The sequence below is a fragment of the Solea senegalensis genome, linkage group LG2 (assembly GCF_019176455.1).
Source record: "Solea senegalensis isolate Sse05_10M linkage group LG2, IFAPA_SoseM_1, whole genome shotgun sequence".
Classification (NCBI taxonomy): domain Eukaryota; kingdom Metazoa; phylum Chordata; class Actinopteri; order Pleuronectiformes; family Soleidae; genus Solea; species Solea senegalensis.
The window spans coordinates 32,416,269-32,427,760 of record NC_058022.1 but is presented as its reverse complement, the minus strand read 5'-3'; the positions used below and the strand labels follow the sequence as shown (position 1 = coordinate 32,427,760).

General features: G+C 39.2%; 1 protein-coding gene across 4 annotated transcripts in view; it reads left to right on the top strand.

Annotated features, from left to right (window-relative positions):
- LOC122765607 (fibronectin type III domain-containing protein 4-like) overlaps window positions 1–11,492 on the top strand; it is a 43,449-nt gene that overhangs the window by 10,911 nt on the left and 21,046 nt on the right. For 2 of the 4 annotated variants that reach the window (XM_044019997.1, XM_044020000.1), the window contains exons 2-6: window positions 1,248–1,409; window positions 4,583–4,684; window positions 5,413–5,507; window positions 8,793–9,714; window positions 10,892–11,458. In XM_044019997.1, coding sequence (XP_043875932.1) covers window positions 11,365–11,458 — 94 coding nt within the window. In that variant the 5' untranslated portion in view covers window positions 1,248–1,409; window positions 4,583–4,684; window positions 5,413–5,507; window positions 8,793–9,714; window positions 10,892–11,364. Of the gene's footprint in view, window positions 1–1,247; window positions 1,410–4,582; window positions 4,685–5,412; window positions 5,508–8,421; window positions 9,715–10,826; window positions 11,459–11,492 lie in introns of those variants that run through there. The other 2 variants (XM_044019998.1, XM_044019999.1) reach the window with 2 other exon arrangements.

The following is an 11,492-nucleotide window of genomic DNA, read 5'->3' as shown; positions in this document are numbered from 1 at the left end:
TCATGTTCAAACATCACAATTCTTTGATTCTAAAGTGTTTTTTGTTGTGTATTCACACTCGGGTCAGTTCAGGAACTTTTTGGACAGTGGAAACAAAACCAACACAACCATGTCATGCATATCCTCCCCATCCTCTGCTTTTTAATCTGTTTGTGTGTGTGTGTCAATCTGTGCTAGTGTGTATGTGCAGAATTACAGAGCTTTGGAGGCATCCCATCCAGATTTTCCAATCCCGGCACAAATCTAGCCCTTGTGTCAGATGTGCAGAGCTTAATCTGACATTATTAGGGTTTGATGGCGGCAACAGCAGCAGCAGCAACAGACCATTGGCTGCCAGTGAAAAGCAAACAGTGTGGTTATACTGTCTGGATTAGGGACAATGCAGACAATAAGGGACATTGTCATTTGTTTTCATTCGGCACAGATGCTCTGCATGCAAAATTCCAGTCATACTGTACTCCCACATTGCATTACAAAATAATCATGAAAGTTACAGACTGAAGCCCCCAAAGCCTATTTTTATATAATTTTATTAATTGTTGGGTTCCAATGTGACATATTGAATGAGAAGTCTCATTGGCATCAAAGGGAGAGCAAAGAAAGCTCTTGACATGACTTTAATCCACAATCCTGGTCAACATGGATTCATATGAGGCAGTTTGTTTCCCCATAATTGGTCTATTCTTTAAATTCTGGGGATGTAGTTGATTTCCATTGCTGATCATTTGTGACCTCCAATAGTAAACCCAATCTAAAAGCATATTGCCTAGCAATTTAGAATTTTTACTCAAATGGCCTAATGAGTGAACAGTCCCGTGCATACCCAGCTCCCCAAAACACTTTGATGTTTGCACCTCAACAGCACTGAACGGTAACCGTGCTTTTAACCTACCCACCCAACTGTAAAATGGCCCATGGGATACTACAAATTATCAGAGCATTAAATCTGTTCCATATTCAATCGTATGGGGCAAAAAGGTGGAGTGTGTGTGTGGGGTAAAATTGAGCATGTTGTATAGGAAATTGGCTTTTTATTCAATTGAGAGTCTGCTCTAATTTAAAATGCAAAACATTGCATACAAGATATTTTTTGTGCAATTTATTTGCATATGAATTATATATTTTTTTAACCTGTATCGAGCTATTGCAGGTTCTGTTGCCCATCAGCGACAGAACTTCACCGTGTTTATATTTTAAGTTTGGCCACCAACTCTTTAACATCTAACTAATCAGAGTGTGTGTTGCAGATTATGTGCCATTTTTGGGAAGGCTCCTGCCAAAAAAAAGGCTGATGCTGATCCGATCCAAGACCAGAGTGAACATCGGTGCTGCGTTTGAATGACGGCGACAATTGAAAGCCCCGAAAGGGCTGCAAAGTGATGACATGGTGGTTCTTTCTACTGGACAGGGTAGGTTCACTCGGCATTACGTTGTCTTTTGAACTAGTATCCAAAAAAGTTAGTGTCATGGAAAAGTACTGCTCTGGATGCGTAGCTTTGGAGGGAAGTGTGAAGAAAGGGGCTTGGACGTTTGAATTCAAAATGTAGCCTGCTTGAACAGTTTTTCCAGAATCTCCTAAGGTCAAAGGTGAAAGTGCTTACAGGTTAAGTTGTGGGAAAACACCCACACAGGAGAAAAGAGGTGTAGACATGACATTGCGGGCACACGAGTGGCTGGGGCAGCTCCCATGACCCTATAAGTTGACTAACCCCCCACCAATGGCCTCGGGCAAGGTGACGAGCCCAGCATGGGCCAACAGACACACACCCACACACACGTCACTCATTACACCCCTACCTCCTACAGAGCTTGTCCTCATAGCCGCCCATGTCTCCTATCATGGTGCCCGTGTCCTAATGGAGGCAGAAAGGCGTGAAGGAGAGATTCAGGGATATCACAGCATCGGTCAATCTCACTGATTGTTGAAAAATGCAAGAGAGATAGAGTGACAAAAGAGTCAATCTCAGGAAGTAGAGGTTAAAAATAGAAGGCTCTAGCTCATAAATAAATGTGAACAATTCTGGCCTGGTGTGTTAAAAGGCTGAATTATAATAGAAGAGTGGTGATTTTGGCTTTGAGCTTTTGCTCCAACACCTTTCTCAACAATCAATCCTCTTGGTAGCCTGATGGTAACTGACTATTACCTGGAACAAAAAAATACAAATGCAACTATTTAACTGATGGTTTATATACAAATTACAGTTCATCCTATGTCATAGAAATATGTTAATATGTCACTAAAAGTCATACATATCAACATCATAATGTTTGGTCGGTTAAACATGTTGTCAAAATCAATTGAACTATGCCACAAGCTGGACTAAAATGTTCTAAATACTGTCAACTTTAATAAGTCTTTTCTGTTGTAGTTTAGTTCTTTAAAAAAAATCTTTCAATTTTCTGATGTGAATCATACAGAGCATTTTCTGAAATGCAGAGGGTTTGTTTTCCTAAACTTTAGAAGTCCAGTGTGTAACATTTAGTATGGTTTATTAGCAAGAAAGTGAATATATGACCTATATGTTTGTAAAAATTGACGGAAAGCTTTTCTTTAACATTAATAAGTATTATCCAAAAAGTAAGAGGCCTGGTTCAAGCCTTTCCCACTTCATAATGTCCAACCGTCCTCTTTTATAACAAGAGTTTGTTCCCTACGGTCATAACTGGAGCACTCTAGTGTCTTGGGAACAATAAAGCTTCCTGTAAGTGTTTTCCGTGTGCTCTAAAACCCCCGTCTGTCCACCGCTCCAAACAAGCAACACCATGTCCCTAATGGAAAATATAGCCTGACCCTCTCCACTGATGTAGTCAATGCAGCCGGTAATGGGTGCACAATGCCTGCCGGCAAAAGCCGATGATGAATAAGCTTCCATTTGGTAAAGAACTATGGACTCCTCTGGACTCAAACACGGAGCTCTTGCTTTATTATTGTACAACAATACGTGACGCCACTCTGTGTAGATACAAAATCTCTTCTGGGGAAGTTTAGTTTGTCACACACATGGTTCTGATGAGGAGGACAGAACACTGAAATCATAGATAAATGAAATAACTGTGATTTATTGCAGAGGATTACAAAATGGGTCAAATAAAAATTGGAAAAAAGAAGTCTTAAAAGTAGAAAAGCAACTCATTAAATTCATTAGTCATTAAATCCTGTCTTTTAAACCACTTATGAAAAAAAAACCTAGTGTGCTTAAATTGATCCTAACGTTATTTGATTGCTTTTCAAATTCCCATCCTTTTGTGTCTCCTCATCTTTTCTCGTCATCTAAATGTATTTTCTTTACAGGCAATCCCATTTACTTCAAGCATCTAGTGGTGACCCCAAAGAGGCTTTTAAAACAAGGAAATTAGGTTGTGTTTGTTCCGGTGCTGTGTCTTGTAAACAAATCAGAGATAACTAGAAAACTAGCAAACAAAAGAAATAAATGCCCTATGCCCTCCGAAGCTACGCCTCCAGAGCACAGGAATGCAATACAAACACGGATTCACGAGCACTGCGCACCATCGGTAACTTTCTGTACTTTTTGGTGAAGTTTTTTGGATACTTCAAATGATATATGACAACGTGATGATGGAAAACCTAACACATACTCGGTCCAGTAGAAACAGATCCACCATGTCATCACTTTGCAGCCCTTTCTGGGCTTTTAGTCATCACCAACGTTCAAATGCAGCGACGATGTTCACTGTGGTCTTGGAACGCTCAGCATCAGCCTTTTTCTTGGCAGCAGTTTTCCAAAAATACGTCTTTCATTGGCGACCACTTGTTATTGGTACCTTTTCTGCCATAGCGTCGCTGCAACTGTCTCATTGCATTTACCAAGCTAGCATAAGCTCTGGCGTTGTCTTCTGAGCATGCACGATTAGTACACAAAGAGGTGTACAGGCTGTTCAGTATGATTGGATGGTGTTTTTTAACAGGCTTGTCCATTCCACAGGTGACCGATGTTTTTAATTTTTGTGACAATGCATTAATTAATTGGTTACAATCAGGTTGTGAAGAGGATTTTAAGCAGTGCAGTAAAAAAAAAATGCTCTAGAAAGTGATCTCCCACCCTACCTTTAATATCATTCAGAATTCAGATTAAATTAGGAAAATATTCCTTTTTGATTTAAACTGTAGCCTAAATTTGAATGGCGATAAAAGTGCAACTGGCTTTGTAATGGTTTCAATCCTGGGATTCATTTGTGGTAAAATAGGAGAGAACATTAGTGACGTAGTCATAACAAACAATGTATATGATTTAAAGCTATTTAATCAATGAAGGGCATCAATGCGTGGGCTCCTCTATCAATCCCGATAGGATTTAAAATCCAGACTAGGAGATGGGATCTGACATGTTGAGATGCAGGGGCAACACACAGCTGTGAAATCAGATGAGAACTGTAGTGATATGCATAAGCAGAGGATTATGGGTAAGGTAACTGCAGGGCGGGAACAGAGATGGAGACGATTTACATCAAATACGATTTAAGATGGATCAGTCGACACAATATAGATGGATTTATAGATGAAGTAGCGAATGACTGGTGCATTGCGGAGGCAAAGGAAGCCATTTTCTTCTTTGTGGTGCAGTGAGAGATATTGGACCTGACCGTGCCAGAGGCTGGAGATGAGACACAGTCGTGCACACGAGGAGGAGGAACATCACTGAAGCTCGGAAGAACAGTCTTTGACGTGAGCAAAGTCTGAGAGGCCGCAACACAAAATCACCGGAGACGACCGTCTCAACGTGTATCTACTGTCAAATCCTGCAGAGAGTCATTGATACATAAATAATTTAACAAAATAGATCAAAGTCATGACTTGTGTTGCAGCAAACCAAAGCAATAAAAGGGAACTTCAAACAGTAACGTGTGAAGTCTCACATTATAACAAGATGCCATTATGATAAACAACCTAATCATGTTCTGCAAAGTTTTCACAAAACGTGAAATGTTAAGGCCCGGCTATACTGGGCGCACACAGAGCCAACATGCATCCCAGATTTTGGAGCTGCACGCAAAGAGCGTGCTGGGTGTGCGTCAGTTGCGAACTGAACTTCCACCCCACTGATAGGTGGAGTATAAGTCAATGATAATGTGAAGGATTGAACATTATTATTATCATAGGTAAAAATATAAATTCTGCCTTGAATAGGAAGACAAACTTGAGAAGCAAATGTGCATCGTTATCCCTCATTTATTTACCAATTTACTTTTTTGTATTTATTAGATTTTGTTTGTTTTTGACTAAATTGTTTGTGTAGCATTTCTCAGCTTTAGCTTCCAAAGTGAACACCATATCTAACTGTCCCTCAACATTAGTGTGGAGGAGAGTTTGCCTCCACTGTTCTGTTAAAAATGTTAAAATTGATATCTCATGTACAGGTTTCCATGGTGATAGCGTTTTGTCTTTTTTTCAAGATGGCAGATGAAGTACTGATGCATTTCGTCATGGTCCCTGCTGCCAAGCACTCACAGCTGTGCTGTTGCTAGGGATGAGCTGTATATCAAATCTTGTGAGTATGACGGTAGCGGCTTTACATTTGAACACATTAGCACACAGGCTGTAATAACAGTGTTTTTCTACACACACATTGCCTCCCAGCAGAAGCTGCAAAACCAGTTGCTTTGACATAGGACACAACTTCCCCTGGGTATCAGAGGGACTGTTTGTCAAATAAAAAGTTGATTTAGTTTCCACATAAATGTCAATTTTTTGTTTTATTATGATAATAACAACAATAATAATTCATCATTGTTGACTGGTTTATTCGTATTTGTAATATTCTATTCTTTATTATTACACTTTATTTAAATAAACTTTACATTTTATTCCCTTCTCTGTATATCATCTTATAGCATCCCTTTTTAATATTTATTTGTATATTTTATTCTCCTGTTTACATGTATATTTGCATTTAATCTTTTATGCCTTTCTGTAATTTGCATTTCAAGAGTGTCTGAAGCCATGCTAACACCGACATTACAGTCATGAGGAATGTCAGTTTTAATGAGCAGAAACATCCAACGTGTGTTCAGAGTCTGTATGAATGAGAAAATACTCCTTTTGTTTAAAAAAAGGAAAATAAATAGATGAACAGAAACAATGTTGGTGTTAGCATGGCTTTAAACATTTGTTTAAAGTGTAAAGATGTGAGCACCACAGCTATAAAGATGATTAAGTTGTGGTCGATGAAGTCCATCTATTTCTCAAACAAAACATGTATTTTTCTCATTCATACAGATTGTGAGCACACATTGGATGTTTCTGCTCACTAAAACTGAAGTTCCTCGTGGCTGCAGCACCATATGTGGGGCCGCTCGCTCCGCTCACACTCGGCTGCCTTCTGTCATTAGCACAGGAAGAACAAAATAATTAAATCTCTTTTCACCCTCAAGTAAAAACCCCTACAATTCAAATATAAGAAGTGAACCATAATGTGGTCCACTTCTTATATTTCACACTTATTTTCACAAATAGTATTTAAACCAGGACTATCTTTGAATTTTGGAAGTATTTGTGCTTCATTGCCTTTATTTTCAGTTATTTTGATTTAATTCCCAAATGTAATTTTTTCTGAATTGTATCAGATTCCTTTGTAGATTTTTGATAAGTAAACATGTTTTTCCATCCATCCATTTTCTACTGCTTTATCCTCCACAGGAACCATAATTTATACAAATATATCACGTTGAGGGTGATCGCTCCACCACTTTGGTCCAAACTGAGAGATTTGACCAACTCTCAGATGTGTCATCTGATGAAATCATGCACTAAATATTTGTGCTTCACAGATGAGCTTTAAAATCACGTCGTCATAACATTGAATCTCTTGAGTTTTCCTGTAGCGCCACCATGAGGTTGACACGTGGTATAATGAATTGTAATAACGTTGGTGATTTTTCATTTTATTTCATTGAGTTAAACTTTTTAATTCAGCCTACACATTGTTACACGACTTAATACTTAAGTAAGGCCCTTTTTTTAAATGTTATTTAATAATGATTGTACTCATTAATGTACATGGAAATGTGTCAGATTGTAGCCAGAGGCTAATCTCCATCTGTCGTCCTGTGGCAGGTTGATCTAATTAACACATAAATACACACGGTCATGCACAGTAACACTTGTATTAAATACAGCCTCAAAATCAAAAGGATTGCACATAAGTTGCATGTAGTTAATAATAAATCATCATTGTCATTTCATATTCACAGTATAATACTTAAATTTTGAAATTTAAGAAAGTGTGAGTGTGATATTACATAACAGTCAAATATCACCATGATATACCATAGTAATCGTGCATTAATTATACAAGAAAATGCTGCTAAATCACAGTAATATATAATAGTAAAATACAGTATTTATGAAACAAAATGCTGCTGAATCACGATGGCATAACTGAAGTTACTATAAAACTGCATTGTTTATACTGTACAAGAAAAAGCTGTTGATAATATAATTGTCAAACATTTTGCAGTGATAGCTGTAAAATGTTGATATTATTATACCACTGAATGATGTCAGTCTTTTAATGAAGAGCTGCTATGATTATACTTTTAGATAAAGCTGCACAGCCTTTGTACACACAAAGACAAACCTGCGTTGTGTGTGCAGACAGTAACTGCGCTCAGCCGGAGGAAAACATGCTCTGAAGTGGGTTGACTCATAATTTTGGCCTTGCCAGGGGACAAATACTGTCCTGCAGGCTGGTAGCGCCCCTTGGTGGACAGAGTTGGTACACAGAAATGTAATTACGTTCCACAGGACACATGGTGTAATTGTCAGGTTTGCATTTAACTTATGTGCTCACAGGTGCACCCATGGTAAATTGCCATGGGAATCATCATTTATAGTATGTGACCTATAAACACAACTGTGTTTATAGGTCACATACTCAGGCTTTAAAAAAATGCATTTTTGAGTTCAAGTGAGAAGTTTGAAAGTTATGATTCATCTTAAATCACACTGTTAGGATGTAAAGTAGCAACAGATGAGCAGAATCACAAAATAGAAAATGTTTCTTAAAGTGTGTTTTTAAAGTTGGTGAAAATATTTTTTCTTTTCATCAGATTGCCTAGGGTATGCTGAAAAAAAGGATATAAGACACTCTATATTGCACATTCTTATAACCTCTGTATATACAGTATATACTGTATGTATGCTCTGTGTTCTTTAATGTTGTAATTCTCAGGTTATGTGAGCACAATAGTGCTCTGCACAGATCAACAAAACCTGCACATTTACAAACACAAATGCTGCATGAAAACTTGTCTAATAACCTGATTTATTCAAATAAAACAGCCTAATTAGGTTTTAATTGACATGTACAACATTATTCCTGAGCCTCATTAAAAATAAACCCCCATAACATTAATTATAATCCAAATATTGAAGTCCAAAATGTCGGCTTAAAAATGATATATATATATATATATATATTGAAAGCACAGCTGCAGCTTTAATCCTTTGTTATGTGCGTCGTGATTTAAGGGCCTCCTCGTCTGTATACGGGCAGGAACACATTTGCATATGGCAATAAACAAGGAAGTTAAACTTGGCCTGAGTTTTGAGGACGCGTTCTCCTGGGAGCAGAGATGAAGAACAGCGTTTGAAGCGTGAACAACCACACAACCTCAGCTCCAATAAGCTCATCTCCATTTTTGACACAATTTTAATGTTATAGAGTTCTAACAATATACAACAAATGTTCTGCTATTTCTGACATAAAATGATCAATTTGTGACATTAATTCCGACATTTCATACTTGTGTTTTGAAAGCCCTGCTCTCTCCAGTCAGTGTTTAGCATTTTTGCAGGTGGATCCTGAGGCGTGCCCACAACAGATGGGGATCTTAAACCCTCTGGCATGTTCTCGGTGTTCTTTGCATCTGTTGTTGTGTCCCAGTCGCTCAAAATAACCGCCACAGGGAGGCGCCCTGGAGGAAACTACAGCTGATGTCAGCACTGAATTATTTCAAATGGACTCCTGGACACTGGAGAAAGCAGACGACCAGCTACAGCTAAGTTTGAAAACAGTGACTGCAAAAATGAGTATAATAAGCGTAATTCCTGGGAAATTGTTATTTTTTGCACTAGAAGAATAATCTCATTTTGAGAAGAAGTGTATGACTTTGTCTTAATAACAAATAGCTTCCTTTAAGCTTGAATGACCAGCAACAGTCTATGTTTGATGTCAAATTGACGGTTGTGAATAGCGTAAATACAAGTAATTCTAAAGGACTCATTTTAAGTAAATGTGGTTTTTTTACATGAGAGGATTTCTTTGTGACAACTTTTGTAAGATTTGGCCACATTTTTGTCTATTTTTTTTTTTCCATCTCTAGTATTGTGACCTAAGTATAATATGGATAAATCCAGGTTTTGTTACTGTTGCCTTTTCTTCCCACTTGATAAAAACCGTAGGGTTCTTGATAATCTTGGATTGATATTTTTGCCAAAAAAGTAGAATCTTGGAAAGCAGGTTTTGCACAAACACAAAATATAAAATTTAAATGTAAACCAATGTAAGAATATTTGTCTTTTGTGTATTCCCCAACTCTAGGAGCATTTGTGAACGAGCAATAATTAGCCTACACTTTATAACCCCTAGATGGCGCTTTATCACAAAGTGGAACATGATTAATCACAACCTGATGATCATAATCAACAGTTCAAGGAGCAGCTCATCCTCCCTCGTCTCTGCAGTGATGTCCTATGTGTGTATTTATGTATTCGTACTCATTTTGTTTGAGATTCACAACCTTTTCTGGTGTAAACATAGTACCAAAGCCTGCTTCTAATGAGGCTGGAGCTAATTTTTTATGCCCTGGTTACAGTAAATCTTGGAGGAGTTGTGAATTTAAGGTTAAGGCTGGGGATCACACATTTGCTGGCTCCTTGAACGAATGGAAGTCAATCCAGAGTCCTAACAACGTGTGTGTGTGTGTGTTCTTGTCTTTATGGGTTAAGACCTGGTGTTAGGGTTAGGCAGTGGTGTGCACAGAAATTTCAGAGGCAGGGGTAATTAATTGGGCATTTCAGGGATAACTTTTGTACTTATTTACTTCTTCCAGTAATCATATACTCGTCTTCTCAACAAGTCTCTATAATCCATAATCAATATAATAAACCACACTGTGAAATAAGTTACCAACAATGATTATTGAAGCACTCAGTAATAAGTCATGTTGTAAAAAAATTGCTAAAGACATAACCATTTATTAACTAACAATTGTGATTATATGTTTGGTTTTTTTTTGTTTAGTTTTTTTCCTCTGTATTTCAGTTGATTTTTTTGCCTATCACTGCATAGAAATGGCTGTTTATTGGTTTACGACCTGGTTTTAGGGTTAGTTAGGGAATTAGGTTTTTGTCTGGCTAGGTTAAGGGATGTGGTACAGTGATTAGTATGGTAAGTGGTCAATTTGTGAGGCAAAGTTGCCTTAGTGTGGACCAGGAGTGGGTGTGTAAGGAGCCATTTTGACTTGTTGACCATGGGAAGCGAAGACATTTTGGCTGCTCCCCAAATTCTGTCACACCTTAAAAGGACTTTTAACACTGGTTTTAGACTGTTAGGATATTAGAGGCTACGAAGTGCCATGTGAGTCCATGAGTGTCCTCACTAAGAATGCTGTACAAACGTGTGTGTGTTTGTTGTGGTTACTGACGCTCCGGCACACAAACAGACATGTTCTCATCCTGCAGACTTTATAATCTGTCAGATTGGAGCAGCCTCTGCCGCTGCCTGCATCATGATCTCAACACTGCTCTGCTGCTCAAATACAATCCTGATGTCTTTGTTTATATTATTTATTTAAAGCCTCTGAAAACGCCTCCACTCTCTCCCCTCTCTTCCTCCCTCTCTCTCTCCCTCCTTCACTGGAATGACAGCAGACCAGGGTGAGCGCTGTCCGCGGTGCTGAAACACAGTCTCCCGCTGACATTTGACGCAGAACAGAGGCAGCGGCTCTCTGGCGCGCACGCACGCAGCACCGAGGAGAGGAGCCGGGGAGAGACTACCTGTTTGCTTCTCCCGGCGGCGGCATTCCTGCAGCTGCCGCTGCTGCGCAGAGGTACTGCCTCCGGAGAAAGAAGATTAGAATCCAGCGCCGCAAAACCCCACTGACCCACTTTGTTGCAAGTTGGAAATCCAAACAGTGCAGAGTATCATGTCAGCGCTGCGCGTGTTGTGACATTGTTCCTGGCTGTGTTACAAGGAGATGAAGGTGAAGGGAGGAGAGGGAGCAGCGGTGACTCGATCTGCTGCTGCTGCCGCTGCTGCATCTGCTGCTGCTGCTGGGAAAGTAACACCAGGGAGAGAGTTGAGGAAGAGGAGGTGCTGAAGAAGCCAGAGAAAGGAGAAGGTTATGCTCGCGTTTCTTCACCTGGACCTCGGGCTGCTGCTGCTGCTGCTGCCCCTGCTGCTGGCCTGCTGGCAAACACCAGGGATGGTCGGAGCAAGTAAGTCTCAACCCTAAGCCTTAAAACAGTCAAA